The following is a 25824-nucleotide window of genomic DNA, read 5'->3' on the forward strand; positions in this document are numbered from 1 at the left end:
CAATTTTTATAGGACACAACTGAACAGCAGAACTCCTTCTGATTTTGAGACTCTTGGCCAACAATTATCATTTGCTACCTATTCGGGACAGGAGATTTTGATTACATTCAGCCAAATTTCATTCAAGCTGAGTAATGAAAGACAAGATTCTAAAAAGGCTTGTCCAGACTTCTCAACTTTACCACCCACATGCAAAAAGCAGTAACACAGTAATTCATACTGATAACTGAAGAGTAGTGCAGGGACAAACAGGGACCAACTGGTCAGAGCCAGTTCAAGTGCTCACCAAAGAGGAGCAGGGCACTGAGGTACTGATGGTCCTTCAAGCCATTTAACAAAATTTAACAAAAGCTTCAAACTAATTAGAAACCTGGAATGCTTTCTTCCTGATTCCAAGGCCAGGACCAGCAATGCAGGCAGAGCTGATTAATTTGATCTAAAAGCTTCACAGACCTGCCTGGACACCTCTGAGCTTTTACACACATAAAAACCTCTGATATGAATACCATTATTTCCTGGGTTTTCATATGGCTTCTCCACCTCTGTCTTTGCCAGGACAAAAGGTGGATGCTTCCATCCCCTGGATTTGACTGCAAATAGCAGAGTCAAAGAGATTTTGCACCTGCCTGTAGCTATCAAGCCAGAATTACTTATCCCTTGCAAAGGAACTATGCAACACTCAAATCTGACAGATGAATATGCAAATGAGGAGGAAGGAAAAATAGGGGGATAAAACTCTAACATACAAAAAACCACACAGCTAGCAAAACAAGACAGGTAAAAAGTGATAACAAATAATTACATGAAACAAAGAAGGACAGGGAAAGATGCTGGACTTCATTATCAAAATAAACAGCCATTGTCTATAGAATGAAAAAGTAGACAGAGGTTTCAAGAGAAAAAATACAGTAAGTAGGATAGTCAACTACTATTCAACATGATATAAAAATAGTTTCATTGATGCTGACTGAATTTTTTTATTAATACTGTATATCTATAAAACATTGGAAGTTTTCCAGCAAAAAGTCTCATTAGAGCAGAATCTGTCAAACCACTCCTGTGACTTCTTCCTGCTATTTGATGAGCTTCATCAATTAAATGTATACATAAAAACAAGCTCAGAACATCAAACACAGTGAGACTATGTGTTAAATTCTCTTAAAACTACAGCAAGCAGACACAGAAAGATCAGGGCACAGCTCTGCTGGGACAAGGCTCACCCTGTCCTTTCAAATAGGCTTATCCTAAAAGCTGGCAAGTGGCACAGATGTGGTGTTTTAAGACCTGTGAGCTGACAAAAGCAGCTGCTTACCTACTGTCGGTGTCCAGCCCTACGAAATCCTTCTTCTCAAAAGGGACACAGAGCAGGGGGATCTTGTCTCCAGACTTATCAGTGGCTCTGTCGAGACGCTTGGACTCCAGCACTATGAAGAGGGACTCAATAAAATCTTCTATTCTCTTCTCCACAGTCTCACACTCATCATAACTGGGATAAAAGGCCACATCTGTGCGGGGCTGCTCTGCAATCTCTCCTTGAAGCCCAAAGACAAACAAGCGGGAGTCATACAGAGTAGAGCCATACATTTCCTTCTGAAGATGGAATTTTTCAAAAGTCTGAGGCCATTCCTTGGCTGAAGAGCACTCTGTGATGGTGATCAGCCCCACGACCTTGCGGTGCGTCTGAAAATCGCCCCACTCGTTGTTCTCCGGGGGGTAGTGGTGCCTGTAGCGGATGTAGAGCACTCGCTGCGAGTCGCGCACGTTCACCTGGCTCACGGCCGAAATGCGCTTGTAGATCCTGAAAAAGCTCTCTTCAGGGACAATGCCAACGGGCTGCACCACCACCAGGAGGGTCTGATGATCCTCAGCACACTGCATGTAGTCAGGAACACTCATTTTGCATCAGCTGCAGGCTAGTGAAAGAAAAACACAGATTATTTTTTAACCTTCAGAAGTGCACGGGGTTGTTGAATCAAACCAGGGCTTGATGCTAAACATTTCTGCAGCCTGAATTTATGTGCTACAATACCACTGTTTCTTTCATTATTTTACTGAATCTTCAACCATGCAACCTACTGACATTACACTGTGCACAAGGACTACTTTTAGTCATTTATCAAATAAAACTCTGTAAATAAGGACTTTCCAAGTGAATCTTACTCCCTGTGCAGCTACACAAGTCTCTACCACAGCCACTGGGCAGAAATACCAGCTCAGGACAGCCTGTCAGACTCAGGCTCTTCAGTCTCATTTTATTAGGGAAATATGCAAAACTGTGTGGGGTCAGGTGCAAACAGGCACCAAATCAGGATCACCAAACTTTACGCAGTGGTCAGTGATCACACATGGCCAAGGAAAGGAAAATCAGAACCAGACCACCTATTTTTAAGGAAAAGCAAAGTCTTGCTTTCTCAAAACACACACAGGTAAAGACCAGGCAATGTTTTCTGCTTTAACATTTAAGTATTTAGAATCCCTTTTCTCCTGAGCTCTCTAAAACAAATTACTGCACTGCAGCTGAGTCTTGAATGAAGATGCACATCCCTGAATCCTTTCATGTCTGAGACCTCCTGGACCCCACGGATCCCTTCGTGAATTTCACCTCCAAAGCCCTGAACCGTAAATACCACCCAAAAACACAAACAAAACCCCAAACCTCCACAAAAACAAACACACGGACAAAACAAAACAAACTCAGCCCAGCTTTAGACTTGACACCACTGGTTTTACAAGAACGACGAGTTCCGAGCCCACCAGGACACAAGTGACAAAGAAACAGCTGCCTGGAGGAAAGGCTCCTCACAACTATGGACTGTAGCTCCCGTGTCCCACCGCACTGCCCGGGAACTGCCCAGCAGCCCCATCCCGGGGTGCAGCCCCATCCCCAGGGTACAGCCCTATTCCAGGATACAGCCCCATCCCAGGGTGCAGCCCTATTCCAGGATACAGCCCTATTCCAGGATACAGCCCTATCCCAGGATACAGCCCCATCCCAGGGTGCAGCCCCATCCCCAGGGTACAGCCCTATTCCAGGATACAGCCCCATCCCAGGGTGAAGCCCCATCCCCAGTGTGCAGCCCCATTCCCAGGATACAGCCCCATTCCAGAGTGCAGCCCCATTCCTGAGTGCAGCCCCATCCCGGGGTGCAGCCCCATCCCAGGATACAGCCCCATTCTCAGGGTGCAGCCCCATTCCAGGGCAGCAGCCCCATTCCCAGCGTGCAGCAGCACCGTCCTGCCACTTCCCCCAGCAGAGGCCGCAGCGGCTGGGAGCTCCCCCCTTTCCCTGTCCCCGGGCCGGCCAAGTTTAGGAGGGAAAAAGAATAAACTGCAGAAGAGCCAAGCGCAGCAGAGGCGCGGCGGAGGCGCACACCCCCCTGAGCCCCGTCAGGGACAGCGAAAGGCGCGGGGGAGCTGCTCTGGGGAAGCGGCTGCCGGGTGGCAACCGGGAAAGGGGCACCGACAGCCCGGCAAGAGCCGGTCTTTGGCTAGTGAGGGCGGGCGGTAACCGGGGAAAGGGCACTGACAGCCCGGGCGGGAACCGCTCTAGGACGGGGGAACGCGGCTGCCGGCAGGAGCCGGTCTGTGGGCAGCGAGAGCGGGCGGTAACCGGGGAAAGGGCACTGACAGCCCGGGCGGGAACTGCTCTAGGACAGGGGGACGCGGCTGCCGGGCGCTAAGCGGGGAAGCGGCACTCACAGCCGGGACGGGGGGACGCGGCTGCCGGGCGCTAAGCGGGGAAGCGGCACTCACAGCCGGGACAGGAACCGCTCTAGGACAGGGGGACGCGGCACTCACAGCCGGGACAGGAGCCGGTCTAGCACAGGGGGACGCGGCTGCCGGGCGGTAACCGGGGAAGCGGCACTCACAGCCGGGACAGGAGCCGCCCCGCTGCCGCCGGAACTGACGGCAATGGCCGCTCCGCCCCGCATGCGCGGCGGGCCATGGCGGGAGAGTCGTGAGGGGGAGCGCGGCGATTCTCTGCTGTCGTCCGCGGTGCTGCTCCCGGGGATTCCACAGGGACTGGGAGCCTGTGAACACGAGGCATTGCTCCAAGGAGTGGACGAACGAGTGATTCACCTGGTGAACTTCAGCCGACTGTGTATGAAAACCTACAGAGCTCTAGCTAGCCCTTAGAACGAAGTGAGCCTTCCTGGCATTCCCAAATCCCGAAACTGGTCTGGTGTCATAGAATCATCCAGTCCAACTGTCAGCCCAGCAGTGCCACTGTAACCCCTGAACCACACCGCCAGACTCAGGTTTTCACCTGAAACCCTCCCAGGAATGGTGATTCCACCACCACCCTGGGCAGTGTATTCCAATACCCGACTACCCGAACAATTTTTTTTTTTTTTCTTATCAGCATCTCCCTTCTCTCATCTTAAGTCCATTTCCACTGGTCCTCACACTGCTGGCACAGCAAAAGAGGCCAGCCCCAGCTCACTACAAGCTCCTTTGAGGTAATTGTAGAGAGCAATGAGGTCCCTCCTGAGCCTCATCAAGAAGAGAAAGATCTTCCTCTGAGAGGATTTCTCAGTCACGTAGCTTAAATGGCAAAATCTTGAAGACTCTGGAAGTACAAAACTCCAGAAGTTGAGCCTTGTATGAGAGTTCAGGTGAACTTCTGGTGGAGGATGTGGGAACCTTAATGATGCAAGTGTGAGATGCTGCATGTGGATAACCAAACCCCAGTATCAGCACAGGCTGGGGAATAAGTGGGTTGAGAGCAGCCCCACCAAGAAGGACTTGGGGGTGCTGGTGGATGAGAGGCTGGATGTGAGCTGGCCATGTGTGCACTTACATCCAGAAAGCCAAACATGTCCTGGGCTGATCCCACAGTGTGGGCAGCAGGTGAGGGAGGGAATTCTGCCCCTCTGCTCCACTCTGGTGAGACTTCCAGGTCTAGAATCCACAGTACAAGAAAAATTCATGGACCTCTTCGAACAGCTCGAGAGGAAACCATGGAAATCCTCAGAAGGCTGAAGTGCCCTTCCTGTGGAGACAGCCTGAGAGAGTTTGGGTTGCTCATCCTGGAGAAGGGTCCAGGGACCTTATTGCAGCCTTTCATAAGGGTCCATGTCATGAGTTAAAGTAGTGGCACTCCAACAAAGTAACTTCAATAGAACTCGCAGTGCTTGAAAAATCTGCATGTACAATTGCATTTAGGGTAGAATCACAGAATCATTTAGGTTGGAAAAGACCCTTAATATCATCAAGTCTAACCTAGTACTGCCAAGGCCACCTCTAAACCATGTTCCTAAGACCCCATCTACATGTCTTTCATATCCCTTATGGGATGGTGACTCAATCACTTCCCTTGGCAGATGGTACCAATGCTTGACGACCCTTTTGGTGGAGAAATTTTTCCTAATATCCAATCTAAACCTCCCAATGGCACAACTTGAGGCCATTTCCACTTGTACTGTCACTTGTTACTTGGAAGAAAACATTAACCCTCACCTGGCCACAACCTCTTTCCAGGTCTCGTCAGCCACTGTGGCACGAGCTGTGGGCTCCAGGCAGGACTCTCTGCTCCTCTTGGCTTTCCCCAATTTAGGAGACATGAGGAAAAACAGCAGCATAAAAGGAACTGAACAAACTTTAGCCTTGACCTTCTGTTATCTTCCAAAAAATGGACAAAATTTCCCAGAGGGAAAGGAGCTGGAGAGATGGCAGCACCAGCTGGCCTCAGAGTCTCAGACAGAGGCTGACCAAGCCCAACAGCAGCACGGCCTCAGGGCCAGGGAGGGATGGGGAGTGCTCAGCCCAGTCACTCACAGCCTCCCTTCCCTGCCAGGGGCAGCTCCTGCTCCCTTTGTCCCTTCTCTGGGACACAGTGACTCACAGAGGCACCTACACCTGGCCAGGGTCTCACTGGCACAGGGGAAAAGAGCAGCTCTGAGGAGCTCAGAGGGTCCTTCACCAGTGCCTTCCCACCACCAGGCTCAATGCCCTCAGAAATCCTGGCAGTTTGATGAGGTTTATTTGTATATCGAAATCATGAAAGACCCCGGCAGTATTTTTAAGAAATTCACTGCTGGAGCAATGTCAGCTGTCTCCACAAGATGTCACAAGACAATAAGGATGAAGAAAGAAACCAATCCTTCCAGACATCCAGGCAGCATCTTAGGATATTTGTGCTTCCTTTCAGATATAACATACATACAATGGCTCACATAAAATATAATCTCAAAGGATTATACAGCCTAAGAGATAGAGATTATCTGCAATAGCTAACTATAAATGATGTCCCCAAATGCAGGAATTTTGGAATTTATCATATACTGTTGTTATCCTTGCACTTCCAACTGTTCATGGTGCTATATTTTATCAATAAATCAGTATCATCTGTAGGCTTGGCCTTATGTACTGGGCAAATTCTGTATAAAATAGTAACATTCAGTCAATAAACTCCTGTGTTTTCCATGTAATGATTCTTTGTGGGTACATTCCTTTCTCCCCTAAATTCCATGTGAATTATTATTCTGTATTCTGGAAAAGGTCTGCTCTTCTCTCTCATATTAAGTGGAGATTATATAGTGGCCTTAGCAGATTTCTTACCAACACAAACCATCAGGCATGTTGTTTGTAAAGCATACTGGAATCTTTTTGATTGAAACCATTAATGAATTAATGCAAACAATGTCATCACTTCTGGAAGTGCTCACTCGGCCTGCAGCTCTTACCCAAACAGGCACAGGCACAGGCAAACTTCTGGAGCAAACACTCGCAGCACCAAAACCCCATCCACAAGCACCTTACAACCTTCTCATGCAGCAGGCCCACAGTGTAAATGTGGGGAATGTGCTAATAATGAAGATACAGGCCCATCATCACTTCATAGCTTACACCTGCCCTCCACACCTCCCCCACAGCTCTGACAAGTGTCAGGATGACCAGACGCATTCCCTGGCACTGTACTACAGCTGCAGAGGTGTTGAGCAGCCTGTAATTACAGCTTGGGTTAACAGCTTTGTTAGCAGTGGCCTGTAATTGGGATACACACAGGAGATGCCCAGTTTCCATTTAGAACAAGCTTCCCATCCTCCTGTGCCAGCCTGGGGCTGAGGAGCCATGATGAGAGCTGAGGAAGGGGAAGCCCCAAGGCTGCTCCTGCCTGCCCAGGTGGGAAGAGTGACTTGAAAGCTGCTCAGCACAAAATGACCTGCTGGAAAAGGACCTGGAAGTGCTGGTTGGCAGTGGCTGAACATGAGACGGTATGTGCCCAGCTGGCCAAGGAGGCCTCCTGAGCTTCTGTGCCAGCACCAGTGTGGCCAGCAGGACCAGGGCAGTGACTGTTCCTCTGTGCTGGGCACTGGGGCAGCCACACCTCGAGTGCTGTGTCCAGTTCTGGGCCCATCAATGTAGGAAGGACACTGAGGTGCTGGAGCATGTCCAGAGATGGGACACAACGCCGGTGAAGGGGCTGGAGCACAATTCTGAAGAGGTGCAGTTGTTTAGCCTGGAATAAAGGAAACTCAGAGGTGTGACCTTATCACTCTGCAGCCACCTGGTGATCGGTCACAGGCTGGACTCGATCATCTCAGAGATCCTTTCCAGCCTATTTGCTTCTGTGATTCTATGAAGGAACTCGCAGCCGCCGCAGCCTCAGCTCGCCCGGCAATCCCCGGGCCCGCTGTCTGTCCGCGGCGGGGAGGAGAGCGCCGGTGGGGCCGGGATGCTGCAGAGGGAGCGTCCCTGTGTGAGCGTCCCTGTATTGCAGGGAGACGTAGGGAGCTGTAGTCCCGGATAGGAGGCGGGTCCCTCCCGGTGCTGCAGGGAGCTGTAGTCCCGGTGCTGCAGGGAGCTGTAGTCCAGATCTCGGTGCTGTAGAGAGCTGCAGGGAGCTGTAGTCCCGGTGCTGTAGGGAGCTGTAGTCGAGATCCCGGTGCTATAGGGAGCTGTAGTCCCGGTGCTGTAGGGAGCTGTAGTCGAGATCCCGGTGCTGTAGGGAGCTGTAGTCCCGGTGCTGTAGGGAGCTGTAGTCGAGATCCCGGTGCTGTAGGGAGCTGTAGTCCCGGCAGCCGCCGCCTACAGCTCCCGGCGGGCCGTGCCCTCGCTGCCGCTGGGACGGGCTGAGATGGCGGCGGCGCGGCTGAGCGGCACCGAGCACCGTCTGGTGTCTCTGCCCCTGTCGCGGATCCGTGTCATCATGAAGAGCTCCCCGGAGGTATCCAGCATCAACCAGGACGCGCTGTTCCTCACGGCCAAGGCCACGGTACCGGCTCGCCCTGCCCTGCCCTCGGGCCCCCCGCGCCTCCCGTCCCCGGCTGAGGGGCCTCTGCCCTCGGAGCGCTGCCCCGGCTTGGGCCGGGCTCCTGCTCCCCTTCTCTGCCCGCATCCCGAGTCTAGAATCACAGAATGGTTTGTGTTGGGAGAAACTTGAAAGAACATCTCTTTACAAAGCCGTGCCATGGCCAGGGACACCTTCCACTGTCCCTGGTTGCTCCAAGCTCCGTCCAGCCTGGCCTTGAACACTTCCTGGGATGGGACGGCCACAGCTTCTCTGTGCAACCTGTGCCAGGGCCTCACCACCCTCGGAGGGAAGAATTTCTTCCTAATATCTGATCTAAACCTGCTTTCTGTCAGTTTGGAGCCATTCCCCCTTGTCTTGTCACTACATGCCCTTGTAAATAGTCTCTCTCCATCTTCCCTGTAGATTCCCTTCAGGTACTAAAATGTAATGAGTCTCTGCACTGAGGCGCCCATTGTATGTGCAGTTAAATATGGGGCTTCTGCCTTTAGATAGGAATAAATGATATGTTTGAATTCTTAGTCTGACTACTACTAATTTCTGTTTTCATTTTTTAGGAGCTTTTTGTTCAGTATTTGGCTACATACTCCTACAAACACGGCAGAGGGAAGGAGAAGAACGCTCTGACGTACACTGATCTGTCTCATACAGCAGAAGAGTGTGAGACCTTTCAGTTCCTTGCAGGTATTGCTAACACAAGGGTAAATCCAGTGTCTGTTTTGGAAAATAAAATCTTGCTCTTAATGCTCTGTTTTGTGAGGACCCAGTTCTCCTACTGGTCATTGATCTCCTGGTTAGCATTCAGCTGGAACTCATAAACTACTTCCCTGAAAACATTTCTTTGTGAATGGGGATTTTTCTGCTGCCTCTAAATTATACAGTTACACTGTATACAGTTCTCAGGATATTGCCTTAAGCATTTCCTAAATTGCAGCAGTTCCATCTGAAAGCTTTCAGCCTGTGGAAGAAGATTATTGCACATCTTTAGGTGAGAAGTTATGTGGACTAAAAATGACACATAGGAATCTATAAGTTATGGTCCCTCTAAGCTTCTAGATACACACATTTTTACTGATACTTGGATTTTATATTAATGGCTCATTGTATCTAAGGCAGTTGAGCACTTTGTTTTACATCAAACAGTTTACATCAGCAGACAGTAAAAGTTGCCAGTAATCAGTCATGAAAGAGAGTCCTTATCTTTGGTTACTTGTGCCATAAGTGGGCAACTCCCTTCTACTCTTACAGCAGTGTGTGAGTCAGGCTGACTTACCTGGTTATTCACCCAAGGTTTGTTAAAAATAGGAATATTTCTTTTTGACTTCATTTCTTCAGTGGTTTGGATACAATAGTATTAACAATGCAATGCAAGTATTGAAATAGGTAATAAAAGCAGCAATTCTGCCTTTCAGATATCTTGCCAAAGAAGATCCTAGCTAGCAAATACCTAAAAATGCTTGAAAAAGAGAAGCGAGATGGAGAAGTGAGGGAAGACGATGATGAGGCTGAGGAGGAGGAGGATGAAGATGAAGCTGTTGGTGACAGTGTTGGATCTTAAGGCCAATGGAGAATTGTTTCATAGTTGATCCATTTTTCTATTGTATAAAGGATGTTATTTTTGTGACTGAGAATCCAGATGCTGGATGTATTTTTACACTGAGCCATCTGCTTTTGCTTTGAGAAGTTTAGAAATTGAACTTTATACTCGTTGGAGAATGGAATTCTTCCCTCAGAAACACAGTGGGGCAGGAAGAGACAGTGCAAACCTGACAGCAGAGCTTGGTCAGGTGATTTGAAATGACTTTGTCAGACAATCATTACCCAAATTGAAAATTTCTTACAGGCAGCTTTCAGTTCAAAAGCTCCAAAAGTGGACCAAGTCCCTTAAAAAAGTCTGTGAAAGCAGCCATGTGGGAGAGGAGGAGATCCATCCCAAGAGCTAATGGTGGTTCTGTAGCTGTGGTGGTAAATGGGGTAGGAAATTATGTAAATGTGTGCATCCAGAACCCTCTTCTTGAATGAACTCCAATTCTGCAGCGTCTCTTGCCAAAATGCACATTGAAGTCTGTTAATTGTGGGTTCTTGAGAAAGAGCAGCTCCTTTACCATGTGAGTGACAGAGATGGGTTTTTCATTTGGTTTTGGTTTGCTTTTCTTTTTGTACTACAGAAATGGCAACCATCCTGTGTGGAACTTTACATGCAACTTTTTAAATAAATGTTTTGTATGAAAACTTGACAATGGATGCAGAAACTTCCTGTAGTTCTTTCCAGTTTCAGTCACACATGTGGTCAGTGTGGCAATGTCTGAGAGAGAGAAGTGACCAAGATCTGTCCCCAGGGGTGAAAAATGCCCCAGGTAAGCATGGAAATGTTAATGGGTCATAAAAACCTCCCACACCAAAAAAGCTGGGCAGCAAATCAGCCAGGAATTTGTCTCAAGCAGCAGCCTAATTTGGAGGGCATGGTAAAGAGTTACCAGAACTGAACAGCTGAACAATTTCTCTTGGGTTGAAGGCACAACCACACTCAGCTTCTCTTAAAACATAGCAGGGAGCTCCAGCACATCCACAGTCCAGCACATTACACATTCTAAGAAAGCTTGGGCAGGTGGGGTCAGGGACTGGCAGAGCTCCTGAGCCACACCAGAAATGCTCCTGCTGTTTGAACAGAGCAGAGGATGCTGCACTGTAAGAAATGTTCCTGAAGCTGCCATAAATGAAAATCAGATTGTACCAGGAATTCTGCAGTGAGTGCTGAGTGGAGCTGGATCACTGGGAAAATTCCCAAGTGGGGAAAGGCAGAACTAAACCATTGTTCTAAGAGCTGGTTTGTGCTTTTTTATTATTAAAAGTGCATGGAGATGGGTGGAAAACTGAGTGTGGAAATCTGGTGGGGGGAGGGGGTGCCAGTTTTTTGGGAAAGAAAAGAAGATCCACCAGCACAAAATTGCACAGTGAATCTCTAGCAGAAACAGGGGTGAGGGCAACAAGCAAATACCTGAACCATGGATGGATCACAAGCAAAGAGAGGAACATCCTCAAACAGCCCTCAGGGGTCTGGGCACAGCCCCATCCCTGCACCATGGGAGAAGGGAAAAGGGACTGGGAAAGGGTTGGAAGATGTTCTAATTCCACCTAATTTGTCAGTAAATGATATTTTCCCTCCAGTCACATCTGTTTTGCCCATCACAGCAACTTTTCAGTGACCTTGCTGTCTGTACCTCAACCCTTGAACTTTTTAATCCTATTTTCTCCCTCTGTGCCAACTGCATCCTCAAAAGTGCCCAAGTATCTTGAACTGTTTAAGGTGGTGTGGGATTTTAGGCAATGGATCACAGGCCAAGGGACACTTCTGGATTAATTATTATTATTATTATACATGTTTCGATCATTTCCCCCCCACACCACCAGCTTGTGAGACCCTTCCCCAGCCCAGCCAATGCTGCTCAAAGGACGTGAAGTTTCCTAAACGTGCCAAAATGACAAAAGAACTGTGGTTACCAAGGATAAATCACCACATTTCATCCCTCTCAGAAGTTTCCTGTGGGATGATGAACATATTTTCTGAATTCCTGAGCCCAGAATAATGTGCACACCCTTCTGGATTCATTCACCCAGAATCCTCCATGGGAACTTCAGAGCTGCCAAAATTTGCCACAGCCCTCTCCAAGGCCCTGCAGCTGCCAAAGCTCATTGCCATCAAACCAGTGAAGGGTTATTTGTTTTCCCCAAGAGCCTGACCCAGAGCAAAACCTCATCCAATTCAAAGTGGTGTTTCAAAAAACAATGGAAAAAATAAAGGGAAGAGACAGCTCTGACAGTATTTCATATTTACTGAGTAAAAGCAATCTGTGTTTGCAGGGTTGGGCTCCCAAAGGAAGTTCCTTGGCATCCTTGCAATTCTGTTGGATGCTTTATAGTCACCACCAGGTGCTACATTTTCTTCATTTAAAAATTGATCACTGTAGGGATTCACTGAGAAAGAAAAAAATAAAAACCAAGAATTTGAAGCATGTGGTTTCCAAAATGTTCATCTTCCCAAAAGAATTCCAGGATTACAACTTGGAAGCAGTTAAAGCAGCACGGATTGTGCCTGGCTGGGCACAGGGAGGGTGGAAGCACAGGGAAACATCCAAACACAAACAAGGGGAGAAATGCAAGGGGGAGCAATGGACCAGAGATTTTGGCAGAGTCTCACAGTGCACAAGTTAAGTGCAGAAAATGCCCAAAAATTAAATGAAAAGACATCACACAATATCTTGTAAAGATGAGGAATTTTATTTTATTGACATACTATGAGGCAAAACAAAATTGACACCATACAAAATAACTTTATAAAATATCATTCACATCATTATTTTGTCAGGAATTACAGCATTCTGAGCTTGTTACAAGTCTTATGTTTTGAGGTGAAAAACACTATGCTAAATCTTTAGTATTAGTTGTATATATACAGTAAGAAACCAGAACAGAACCTGTTAGGTTTTTCATGAGTTTATTGCAAAAGTAGTGCAAACTATTTTACCTTGCAAGCTGTAAAACAAACTTGGAAAAGGACCCACCTAAGCTTAAAAACATGACAATAAATGCTCAATTTCACAGCCTTTGAAGCTTCCTTCAAAAGTTCCCAACAAAAATTCCCCATCTCTGCACATTTTTAGATTTTCACCGACTCAGAAATGAAGGAGTCGAGGGTGGACCTGCAGTAGGGAGCAGGCAGAGAGCAGGAGGGTCCTGCTCCAATGTGGGGCACTGCTCTTACCCATGGATTTGGGGAATCACCCCCAAAACACTCACCAGTGGGGCAGGTTTGGTCACTGTGTGCCCCCATTAATCAACTGCCCCTTTCCACACTCGTATTTGAGAAAAGAGTCAAGAAAGCAGAACGAGCCAAAAAACCCCACAAACCATAATTAAGAATTAGGAACAAGTATTGTCTGTTTTAGGAATATAGTATCCTTTTCCTCCTTTTCTGAAGTTTCTATAAAGCAAATTTCCATGGTCCCCCTCCCCGGGTGTACACACTGCAGGGCACATCCCACCCAAACTCCTGCAGGATCCCAAGGCAGGATTCTACATTCTGTGAGATCCAGAGAAAACAACAGCCTAAAACACTACTGGGGTCCCCCAAAGCAAACAGGTAGCTAAGTCATCTCCTAAAAAACCAGAAAAGCAAATAAATGCTACATGAAAAATGTTAAAGAAACAAAATGCAGCATATTCAGGCTCTTTTTTATTTTTTTTATCTTGAGGTACCTATATAAATATTACCTTCTGCCCAAAGTACGATTGGTTTTGTTAAAAAACTAAAGTCCTTATCAGAGCCAATTGCAGGGCAAACATTATTACTGAGAAAGTGCAACCATGCTGATCATTTATCTGCAGCATATTAAAGGATGATTAGGCTTTAGAAAATATAGCTTAAGTCTAGACCTGATGGAGCAGTTTTATAAAAACACTGAACAGAGGCATTTTCCTTTTGCTTGAGAATCTCTGCAACAGAAAGCCTTAGGAAACAGCTGGGAAGTCCTGCCATGATGGAATGCACTTTTACAATCCCATTTATAGATTTTTTTTCTTTTAATATTTAAACTAAATACAATTTTACAGCAAAGATTCCCCCTCTGTAGTAGGTACTGGTAAATAGTGAATTTTTTAAAAGTTTTTTAAATTTCAAAAAATGATAGCATATCACAACTTAAAGCTTTCCAAAAAGGAGTTCTTTTTGAGTAAAAAAGGTTCACATAGTAGAAAAAACTTACACATAGTTGTAAACTGTTACATACAAAACTGTGGAAAGGTCAGTGATGTTTTATTCCCTCACCCTTACACGTGTATCCCTTCATTTTATATTTATATATGCACACATACACAAAGTCATGTGTTATGTGCATATATAGAGACACAGAGATGTAGAGATCTGGGGTGAGGATTAAACATTTCCAAAACCTTTTTTGGCTATTTCTCTTTGCCTAGGTCAGCTGTGATACTTGATTTTACAACTTGCTACACCAAAAAATATTTTCAAAATCAGTTTTTCATGGCGCAGTTAAAAACCATCTGCTGTTTTTAATCAGGAAGATGAGTTTTGATTGTTGTGTGCACTGGGGAGAAAAAAACACAAAGGCACAAAGAATAGAACTCAAATCCAAGATTGTTTCAGAACAAGAAACCCAAGGGTTTGGGCCACGGATGGGATCGGTTTGGTCGCCTTTGCCAAATCTCCTTGACAATTTGAGTAATTAGCACCCAACTGGTTACATGAGGTAGATCCAAATTGGAAAAAAAATAAAATAAAAGCAAGCTGGGTCCCCAACACTGGGGTTTTTTTGCCTCTATTTCAAATGTTTAAAGGATCCTATGTCAGTCATAAGAAGTGGAAGCAATGGCACCTACCCGAAAGCAAGCATGGAATTCAAGAATGGCTTTTTCTGGGCTGTAAAATTTGAAGTATTAAATCCCAATCCTCCTTCAGGCAGAGATTTGCTGGCAGGGGGAGGGAGGAGAATAAGTCTGACAACAAGGACAACACAAAGCTGGGATTTGGGAAAGCCTGTTTGGGGCCAGCTGCCAGAGGAATGGCCGAGAGCCAGCGCCCAAAGAGGCATCACAGTACGGAGAGCTACAGGTGTCCCTTGTTTCTGCCTTGGCTAACACTGGAGCTCTACAGGAACTCTCCTGTAGTTAAACAGTATTTCTGCATGCTCTGAGAGAGGAATCTGACACATTTAGCATTGAGTTAAGGCTTAGTTTAAAGTGGCCTGGCCACACAGCATCACACAAGTGCCCACCCAGGGCAGCGAGAGGAGCAATGGGTGAATCCCAGCCCTGTGAGCCCCCAGCACTGCCAAGTGATGCCACAACTCCATGGGCAACCCTGCAGTGCCAGGGATGCCCTGCACATCAGCTGAGGGCAATTCTGGGCCTGGTTCTGCATTACAAGTGCTACTCCCACCCAGCCAGCACCAATCATTTCTATACTGCAAGCACAAGTTCCACAGAGATGCAACACACACACACAACACAACACACATTTAGTACCACTTGGAACAACCTTAACATCATAGCTTTCTTTTCTCCTCAAAAAAACAAAAAAACCCCACAAACTTTAAATGGTCACAAAAGCATTTTGATTGGAAGGAACATTTACAATATGGAAGCTTCTGGATTGATTTTTGGTTCTTTTTTTTTTTTCAGTTATTTTATAAAAAATAATATTAAAAGAATTTTTGAAACTATTAAAAGATTAAAACCTTAAAAGATAAAGTCAGTTAATTTTGCAATATACCAAAATTAAAGCAAAAAAAAAAATTTAATCAATACATTCTGTTTTCCATCTTGCCCTCCCCAGGATCAAGTCAACCACTCCACTGCACAGTAATCTGGGGCTGGATCTTTACTTATCAACTGCCCTAAATGCTGAAATCTTTGTGATTGTACAATAAAATACTGCAAAAGCCAGGAAAATTGTGCTTGTTTTTTCCAGTCAAATACTGCCTTTGTATCTTTTACAGACAGTCTATACACTGTCCCTGTCCTGTCACACATGTGTGTGCACACACACAGATCTAAAAAATCTAAACTTCACCAACAAATTACAGAAAGGAAGTGGTAACACTCTTCAGGATGGCACAGAACTTTGCCAGATGTAATTCCTCATTGCACCTCATTGGAAATTTGATTTTCCAAGATAAATGTAAAACTTACTCCTTAATGGCTTTTGATGGTTTTTTGGTTTTTTTTTTCCTCTTATTTTCTTTAAAATGCAATTATGAAGTTGTCATTTGTAAATGAGATGAGAATTGAAGGGCTCAGTCTTTAAGTGTCATGAGAAAATCTCTCAGGAATGACAGACTTTGGGTCAAATCCTTGGTTTTTAATAGCATAGAAGCAGTGCTATAAAAGTGAGGTTTGAGCACCTCACAGTTGATGCAGAACTTTGGTGAAATCTAGAAACAAAATTCACTGCATGTCATGTTGGTACAGGAGAGGTCTGACCCAACCCCCAGCAGCTGAAGCTTTGGGGTGCCCATAGAGCCCAGACAGGATCTGCTTTGAGTCAAGTACACAAAAAAATGTGCAATTTCACAAAAACCAGCATGACTGAAGCTTCCTCTATTAATGGCTTTAAAACCAGGAAAAGCTGATAAATATAGAAGAGTCCACATTTTTCTTTTTTTTTTTTCTGACAGGAAATCTAAGCTAACAAAGCAAACACAACCAGCACCACCCAGGGGTTAGACACTCCCAAGCTTGCCTACTGACCTATGCACCATTCATGCTTGCCAAGCACACCAAAAAAAACCCTATAAAATGACCAAAGTTTAAATTTGTATTTTGGGGGCAACTCCTAGGCTTGCTCCCAGGTCAGACAGCATCTGCAATCCTGCTGATGAGCAGGGAGCAGTGGTTTAGTTGTGCTTGAAGGGAGGAAAAAAAATAACAAAGTTAAAGTCTGTGGTTCTATAGCACATCCAAAATGTGGGAAAAAAAACACAACTAAAACCTGTGCACTCCTGAGAGCCCTGTGGAAAGGATCATTCCCCTTGATACAGAACTGCCCTGCAACCCAAGGCTCCTCAGCGAGCCCCAGGCAGGTTTACAATGGATCTGCTGAGGCAGCACATGGACAAATCCAAAGGAATTGCTTTTTTGGGGATATTTAGGTGGGAGGAAGGAGCAGTCCCAGCCTGCAGCTGGTGCTGTGGGTTTGCAGGGCTGCCACCTGCACAACTCCCACAATGAACTCCCACAACCTCTCGTCCCTCCAGATCCAGCAGCACCCCTGGCCCAGCCCCAGCCAAGTCAGAGCCCCCCAAAATCACAAATCAACTCAGGGAGCTCCCTGCAGCCTTCCCTTCCTGGATGGGCCAGCAGATGGGTGCAGGATTCCTCAGGGGCACTTGCACACAAGCCAGAAGGAAAACTAAGAATTAAACTGTCACCTTAAAAGTGCTTAAATTGGCAATTTTGAAGGAAATGGCTCCTCTCCTTCCTCTCTCATTTCCCCAAAGCTTAGGGTACCCAGGGTTTCTCTTCTCTGGGGCATGAGCAGCACTGAGCTCCTACTCTCCCCAAACTTCCTGATGATCCTGGGTCTGCCTTGTCTGGAAAACACAAAACTCTGTTGCCATCAGTGACAGAGGAGCTGTTCAGCATCTCTGCTCAGTGCCAGCCCTGCCAGCAATAGTGTCCACAAGCTGCAGTGCACAATGTAGTGAAACATCTTCTCCAAAGCAGCCACTGACCCTGCACTTCACACTTCTGGGGGGGCTTTTTTAAATCATGACTGAGAACTCAACCAAACTGACAGGATTTTACAGAATAAACCCAAATGGTTTATTCAGTCTCTTCAAAATCTGGGTTCCACAAAGCCAGGCCATAAAGCAATCCTCCTGCCATGGATGAGCTTCATTAGTGTCTAGGCCAGAGATTAAGGGAAGGAAATTGCAGGAAAATCAGAATCTCAAGAAACTCACTCTGACAGGCCAAAACCCACAGCGGAAAGCTCAGTAACTTGTAAAAAAAAAATCAACTTTAACACTGCTATGAAACCACACAGAACACTGTGCTCCAACATATATTTCTGTCAGCAGAGTGGTTTGTTCTGGAATGAGGAAGCTTTTAGAATAATTGTAAACAAAATCTGATGCATTAGCACAGTTTTCTACAGTTTCATTTCAGGTCACCTAAAGTACCCTCAGTCCACGTGCACTGATGTCAAGGTTGAGTTTTGGCCAAGATTTTGCAAAGAACTGACACTAAACAGTCCCAAGATGAACATACTCAGGTTTGGGGTTGTTTTTTGGTGTTTTGGTTTCCCCCCCCCCACATTTTAAAGATTATAATTTTCTGAGCAGGGAATAAAGTATTTTCATTCTTACAGTCAACATCACCTTACCTAAAAGACATATTAAAAAATAATCCAATACATATTTTTTGTCTCAGATTCAAAATATATTTCAAGGACCTTCATGTCATTTGCAGAGAAAACCTGACACTTTCTGGCCAACAGGTAAAGTACAGAAACATTTTTCATTTGGAAAACAACAGTATAGAAACTGGGACAGGTCACAGAGGGAGCTGCTGCTATGGAGTGACCCTGACCAGAAGCAGATGTGCCAGATGTGCCCCTTACCAGGCCTGGTACCCTCTCAGTACACAGGGATGCCTCTGGAAGGCTGAGGAGCCAGCCAGGATCACAGGATGGCACTGCCCAGTCCCTCCGGGAGCATTTTGGCTGCTTAGGGGGAATTTCACTTCAGTTAATTCTCCCATGAAGAAATACAGGAGGTAGCCTTGAACTGCACCTGCTTTGAAACTAAAGATTCCTCCAAAGCCACTTTTGTAGTGATTTGGTCAAGCAATTACATTCAAATTAACACTTCAAAGAAACAGCTCTGACAAAGCAACTGAAACACTAAATGGGATTAAACAGGCTCTGTGCCACACCAAGCACACACAGCACCCCCTTGCCATACAATTTGGATTAAACCCTCTCAGAAATGCATCTTTCCAGTCATCAGCTCTCAGAAACAGAAGGCAGAACTTGCTGGTTTGCACCCTAACATCAGCCAGTGGGGCTGGAGCTGGGCTCTGTCCTGTCCCTGGGGGTTCTGGAAGCAAAAGGCAATTGCTGATGGATGGATGAGATCCAAGGGCAGCTCAGAGCACTGAAACATCCTCTGCACTGCCCAGTCCCACACAGACAGCAAGACATCATAACTGGATCCCAAATCCCTGTCATTCCACTAATTCTGCCACATCCAAGGATTCTGCTTCTACAACACAAGAATCACAAGCAAGGAACACCTTGAGAGCTACATCTGATAATTCAAATATTACATTAATGCCATCAGGCATCAAACTGATACCAAAATTGGCATTGGAACCTTGCACAGATAATGAGCACAGTGAGAGCTGAAAAACTGCATCTCTGTGGTCTGGGAGAAATGTGAACAGAGGAGAGAAGGAAGAAATGTTTTATAAATTCACACAAACCCTAAATATCTCCAACTGTGCCCTTCTTGCACTGATACCATAATGCACACAGAGTATAACAGCATTTAACACCAAAGCTCCCACCTCAGCCCTGGAAAACATGGCAGTATTGTGGAAAATAGAACTAGGAATGGCATCCCCAGCATTTCTGTACTTGCTGTGCAGAGCACTATTTACAGTATTTTCAAACAGCTACAGCAGATGCAAAAAAAAAAAAAATCTTACAGTAAAAAGGGAATTTAAAAAACCCAGAAATCAGTGCAATTACCTTCTACTTGAAGTTTTCCTTAAGAAAGATGGCATGTGTGCATCAAGAAGCATGTGACCAAATGGAATATAAAAGTACAAAACAAAGGACTGCCCTGCATTGGGAATGGGGAAAGCCACACAAAGAGAGATACTACGGTAGGAGAAGAGTATTAAAAAACCAGAAAAACAAGTGAGTTTAATGACACTGGTCTCAAGTGTGAAAAATACTGAGAACCCTTCTTACATTCTTTTAGCTAATGAGTAAAAGATATATTAAAAAAAAAAGTCCCTTATGGGTTATTTATGCCACCAGAGGTGCTTATTTGACTGAGTCTGCTATTGAATCAAAAGCCTTTAGTCAGGAAAAAAAACTTAAACTCCTCACACCTCCTCTCCAGAAGTTTTGATTTGATAATCCTTGTGGAAAAACCTTTTGTCCTATGTTATAAAAATGATCCAACAAGAACAAGACTCTGTTACAACAAAGGCTGAAGGAATTATTGAGAGAGGCAGAATTAAAGCCAAACCTTCACAACCTTTTTGCTTTGCCAATCAGGGAACCCTGCCTGGGGGCCTGGATGGAGATCAAAGGGATTTGTTACCTGACAGATCAAGAAACAAGGGAATTCCTGTGGAACATGGAAGATCATTGATTGTAATTCACAAAGTCAAACATTCTAAAGCAAGCCAAGCCAAAAAAGGAGCTCTAATAAAACAAGTGACCTCACTCTGTACATCAGTGCATACACAACATGTGTTAAATTGCATAGGGCTGTCTAAAATGCCAAATAAAGCAGAGACAAATCCACCTCCCTCCAGCAATTCCCACAGGACCTTTGCTGCCCAGGATCAGCTCAGTTGTTTCCTGGGGGCTGGAACAGATGGAGTGGACTGGTGACTCTGTTCAGCCACTGCAGCAGAAATCTCCACCACCAAGGAAACCTCATTATTGCATTAGATTTTGCACATCGGGGGAAAAAGACAAACTTTAAAGTATTTTGTGTATTTTGACAGTACTTGTCAACTCCCAAGAGGAGCATTTCAGATTTGCTGATGCTGTTTGGGGGGGCTGTGCAATGGGACTCCTCTGCATGGGCTGGAAAATGCCCCAAGTGCCCCAGGGTGGCACAAATTTGGTTATTGCTGAGCTGACCTGCACAGTGACCCAGACCCAGAGCTGTGACCTCAGCTGGCACTGCTCCACCACAGCCTGGGGCAGACTGAGACTTCTTGGGCTTTGTGCTGACCTGAGATGTTGCTGTTCTATACCAGACATGTGGGAGGTACAGAATAAAAATAATTCTAGGATTTTATGTGCTTGTGGCAGGTTTTTTTGGACAGGAGACAATCTTGAATGTGTGATTTATGTTAGAAATATTCCCAGAAAGAGAGGTGCTGCACTGCCAGCATGCTGTACTTCACAAGGTATATACCTAATCAGCATTTTTTAAAAATGCTTTAAATTATTCACTAATTCACTACTGGTGGGAGGGAAAAGGAAGGAGACACAAGTGAGACATGAGGGTTAGAAATTAATTTGCCCATCACCAAATAAATACAGACCTACTGTACAACTTTAGCAGTTCTGGAGTCTTTCTGTGAATCACAAGGCATAAATAATTAGCAGTATTAGAGGCTTAGAAAGGTCTGTAAAAGGTAAAAATGTCCTGAAATGCACATAAACATCCCAAGTTCTTCATACTTAGGGAAGGAAAGCTACATAATTTCTGCTTGTTCCAAGAGGATCCACAAACAGCTACTCTCAGATTAAGGTCCTGCCTGAAACTCCTTTTCTCACAAAAGAAACACCTTAAATAGGATGCAGTGCAGTCCCAGGCTGCTTCAGAAATGAGATTTGAGGTCAAGACAGATCCTGCCCTCCCCACCCCACCAATACAATTCCACTGTCTCAGATCTGCATGGAAAGAGGGGGATTAATTTCACATCCAAGAGGTCTCTGCATAACAGACAGCAAATAAGTTAAATGATGCCTTAAAATGGATGATCTTTATCCTATTTGATAAGAAGAATTCATACAAAAATAATTCTTATATAAAACTCTGCCAAATGACTATCTTCACTGAAATAGGAAAGCTCTGAAGGAAACACAGAGAAGTGCAACACACCCACCATGGGGAGGATCTGCAGCGTGAGGGGAGGTAGGTACAACCTCGCTGGCACACAGCAAGACAGACAATGCTACCTAGGATTTGCTTCAAATTTACACAAATCTGAATTTATAGAACTATGACCAAGAAGACACTCTGAGCCAGCAGCCTAATCACCCAATTAGAATAGTACAAATATGATTATTCCATTAACAGGTTTTACATGTCACCTACAAAACATTGACAACTGACACACTGCTACAAGGTGAAGATCTGAACTGGAATTATGTACCTAAAAAAGTCTTGATGCAGCAAAGGCTGGGCATTTTCTAGCTTATCCAACACCACCTGGTGGCAGCTAAGCTGCTCTGTGGCCCAGAGCTCTGCATGGCTTAAAGCTACTTGCCCATCCCAGTGGCCAGAGGTAAAAGTGTCCAAACAGAGACTGAGCAGCCCAGAGAAAAGGGAAAAGACAAACCAAAATCCATCAGTGGAGGAGAATGAAGGTTTTCCAACATGCATCTCAGCATCTTATTTCACTTACCCCATGGAAAAACAAACAAGATCAAGTCAGCATAAACAACTTTCCTGGGTTTTCTCCATTTTCTCCTAAACCTGCTTGTGGCATTGTCATTAGTGCAATGGTTTACATGTGTGTTATGGTTTTTATGAATCCAGTGTGCAAACTAACAGAAGCATCTGTCTCATAATTATCAGTTTTAATTAATGCTTCTCCTAAGAGAATGGCAAAACTCTCATCTTTCCTACAGATCTTATGCATAATGAAGAGAGCTTCACCTCCCTCCCTAAGTAAACTTCAGTTTCCTCATTTTTACCTTTACTGCATAGATTCTCTGACTTGTGCCTAACTTCCAGCGTGCCACTCTCCTCTAGCAGAGCTCCTGCTTCACCACTACTCAACATATAAATAAAATACAAATTGTTTTGTGCTTGAATGGATGTAGGATGTTGGTCTTGTGTGCGTCTGAACCGCAGAGGTAAATCCTGCTGTGTTGAAAAAGCCTTTCTGCAAACCCCAAGCTACAACAGACACTGGCTGCATCTCTCTCCTCTCACCACATCAATTGCATATTTTTTTTTTTTTTGCATTTGAAGAGTAATGTCCCCACAAAAAGGATCTTACTTTCTAAGTTCAAAGCATTCTTGATATGTTAACAGAAGTATAATGAGCACTCCTTAGTAAATAAAAATAAATAATAGCATCTAGTCTATCACATTAATACTGTGAAACATATATAAAATTTACATTAACTCAAACAACAGTGAAAAAGGATTGTACTGTATTTATCACCACAGACCCGTATTCTTTAGAGACTTTGGAAAGTAAGTGTCACAGTCCTGTATGACAAATCCTAAAGTTAGCTGTCAGTATGATTTTAAAAAAATCTTTAGAAATTTTTTTAAATGGCACATTTTCTTCTGCCAATCTAACTGGAGCTATTAAAAGCTTAGGTACAGGTTTACTATTTTCTTTTTTTTTTAAGTTCATCTTTAGTCTATGAAAAACATTTTAAAATGCAGCACAATAAAAAACATTCAAGAACAAGCTTCAGAAAATACATTTGTCCTTAGACACACAGAGAATAATCTGAGAATAATCTTCGTAAGACAATTAGAAACCAGAATTTTGTCATGCTCTTATTTGGAAAATAAAAATTTTGTAAATGCATCTAGAATAATCAAGGCTTCATAAATACTCAAAAAATGCTTTGCTTTCCTTTGTACTAAAAGCTGATTCACAGCGTTTTAGCTCATCAAACCTTAGTATGAATTAGATCTTTCCAAATTATCAAAAGCAACTCAATGAACAGCAAACTGAATGAGGAGTTTTGTGGGTTGAGTTGTTGGTTTGGTTTTTTTGTTTATCTTCCCTACGCCCTGAGATTGCAGCTCTTGATTTAATTATAAAATCTGGGTCTGTTTTATACCAAGCAGCTCAGAGATTTTTGGCAAACCACATTTCCGACAACAGCGGGGTTTGGTACAAGAATGCAGTTTGTGATCAAGTCTGAAATTCTGGACGGAAGGCTTCCTTGCAAATGGGAAAGAAAGGAAGGAATAAAGATGCATCACTCATTGCTGGCTGTCCCTGGGCTGGGGCATCTGTTGGTCTAAGTGCAGCTGGTCTGGTGTGAATCCAACTCTGCCATGTCCGGAGCCGTGGAACATGAGAAGGTGTCAAGCAAAGTACATCGTGCGCAGCGTGTCCTGGTGCACCTGGACTGCCTTGGCAAGTGCTTGGTGGTCTCTGCCATTGCTCTGGCCAGAAGTGTGGCTTCCTTCAGCACTGAAAGAGAAGGGAGGGGGGAAACAAAAAAACAACAGGTTGGGGGGGGGGGAAGAGAAACCCTACTGTTGCCCTGATTTTTTAAGAATTTCTAAGCTTTCTGCTGTTTACATTCTTGTAACAAACTTTCTGTAAATAACTCATTGTTTTGCATTCTTTTATGGAGGAGGAGAAATTTGATGGACTGTTGGTTTGTTCAGTGTCATTGGAGAGGTGGCACTTTCACCTCCAGTCCACTGTCACTTTTGGAAATCTATAAATGTTGGGAGTCAGAAAATAAACTCCTTTTTTTTCACCTTGAGAGCAGCAGCGTGTGCGTGTCGTGTTGTTTTGTGTCCTATAGCGACACCCCATTTAATCTGCCTCTCCTGGCACAGGTTTCTGTATCATTACTTTGTTCTGAACAGAATAAGTGTAATTAATGCTTGACCAAAGCACCACTGAGGTTCTGAAACAGTAAACAGCACATATAGGAACATCCTTTGCATTGTTGCAGCAGTGAGAGCCAATCCACTCTCGAACTGCTGAGGACACCACTGACCCCAGAATTAACAAGCCCCACTGCCTTCCAATTCTGCAAAAGTGCAAAACTCTGAACTCACCTATCGTGCTCCTTATCCACCAGATGGTACCTGGCTCTGAAGGCCACCAGGTGAGCGTAGTAGGCGGGGGCAGGGATGGAGACGGAGCGCGTGCAGCGCACGTAGGTGTGGCACAGCTGGTAGGTGAGGATCTGCAGCTCGTCCGACGAGAAGCGATTGTCATCCCACAGCACGTGGTAGTGAGAGGGTCTGCTTGTTCCCTGCAGCCAGAGCACACAGCTCATCAGCATTCCCAAACATCTCCTGAGCTTCCAACCTCTGCTGGGAGCTGCAGGGAAATGGCTGATTCCTCAAAAACCACGGGCAGCAGCTCTACACATTCCAGCTGGTTACTCCTTTAAAAGGCAAACAATCTCCTTCCTTGCTGCCTATCAAACTAATCCCTGCCCTTTTATTGGTAGGGCTGTGTTTCCCAAAATTTCACCTCTGAAAAGCACTTTCATCTTGAAAACCTCAGATCTGACAAAAAGCCATCTGATAAAGTAGCTTTAGTACAAACATTAACAGTTAAAGAGTTACCATGCCACACAAAATGCCTTACCTGAATCCCAGCATGACTACACAGGTAGAAGTCAAACTCTGAGGGGTGGGTGATTTTTGTATCCACTGTGGTACCAGCTGGAATGTTTCCACTTTTTCCAACCTGTGTAAACAGCAAATGCAAAGACATTGAGGCACAACACAAAGGGGTTTTTTTTATTTGCAGCTGTATAGCCAGGAAAACAAACAAACAAAAAAGATCTATAAAAAGCAGAAAGTGAAGAAGAATGTGCAAAACTGAAATTTTGTTCCAACTGAAAATCTGCAGTGCCTCTACTATGGAGAAAGAAAAAAAGAGATAAGCTGCAAAATCTTCTTAGAAATTACCTAAAAAATTTGGTTTTCTGAATAATGTAAAAAGAATTTCCTGCAACTGAGTTGTCAAATTCTTTTCCACCTTCCCACTCCAGAACAGGAGTAACTTTTCCTGTTTATACCTGCAAGGGGACAATCCTTCCTTGTCAGACAGGCCACTTCTTCCCTCAAAATCTCTTCAAAACAGAGTGTCAAAATACTCTTAACTTTCAAACAATTTAACATCTGTAACCACAGCATCTGTAACCACAGCATTTATTAATAAAACAACCATGTTCATGTCAGCTTTGGGAGTTACTAATTATTGCCTTGAAGCCTGGTGGGGTCCAAGTGCTCCCACAGAGAAGCCTGACAGAAGGAAAAAGAACATGGAAAGCCAAATCTTTGCCATGAGGAACTCTCCATTCTCAGCAACAGCTCTTGAAGAGTCTCCTCTTCACACAGAAA

The 25824-nt window shown here is 44.8% G+C and overlaps 3 protein-coding genes across 4 annotated transcripts in view; 1 reads left to right on the forward strand and 2 right to left on the reverse strand.

Annotated features, from left to right (window-relative positions):
* Positions 1-1896, reverse strand: part of TRAPPC9 (trafficking protein particle complex subunit 9) — a 447408-nt gene extending 445512 nt beyond the window's left edge. For both annotated transcript variants that reach the window (XM_058802185.1, XM_058802177.1), the window contains exon 1: positions 1313-1896. In XM_058802185.1, coding sequence (XP_058658168.1) covers positions 1313-1896 — 584 coding nt within the window. The remainder of the gene's footprint in view (positions 1-1312) is intronic.
* A 6142-nt stretch (positions 1897-8038) lies between these two features.
* CHRAC1 (chromatin accessibility complex subunit 1) lies at positions 8039-10494 on the forward strand. The gene is made up of 3 exons (XM_058815135.1): positions 8039-8218; positions 8812-8938; positions 9667-10494. The coding sequence occupies exons 1-3, from the start codon at positions 8081-8083 to the stop codon at positions 9810-9812; spliced, it is 411 nt and encodes a 136-aa protein (XP_058671118.1). The 5' UTR covers positions 8039-8080; the 3' UTR covers positions 9813-10494.
* A 2019-nt stretch (positions 10495-12513) lies between these two features.
* Positions 12514-25824, reverse strand: part of AGO2 (argonaute RISC catalytic component 2) — a 56504-nt gene continuing 43193 nt past the window's right edge. Inside the window, exons 17-19 of the mRNA XM_058815418.1 lie at positions 25064-25165; positions 24523-24722; positions 12514-23920 (exon numbers count right to left, since the gene is read on the reverse strand). Coding sequence (XP_058671401.1) covers positions 23812-23920; positions 24523-24722; positions 25064-25165 — 411 coding nt within the window. The 3' untranslated portion in view covers positions 12514-23811. The remainder of the gene's footprint in view (positions 23921-24522; positions 24723-25063; positions 25166-25824) is intronic.

The sequence above is a fragment of the Ammospiza caudacuta genome, chromosome 1 (genome assembly GCF_027887145.1).
Source record: "Ammospiza caudacuta isolate bAmmCau1 chromosome 1, bAmmCau1.pri, whole genome shotgun sequence".
In the NCBI taxonomy this organism is placed as follows: Eukaryota; Metazoa; Chordata; class Aves; order Passeriformes; family Passerellidae; genus Ammospiza; species Ammospiza caudacuta.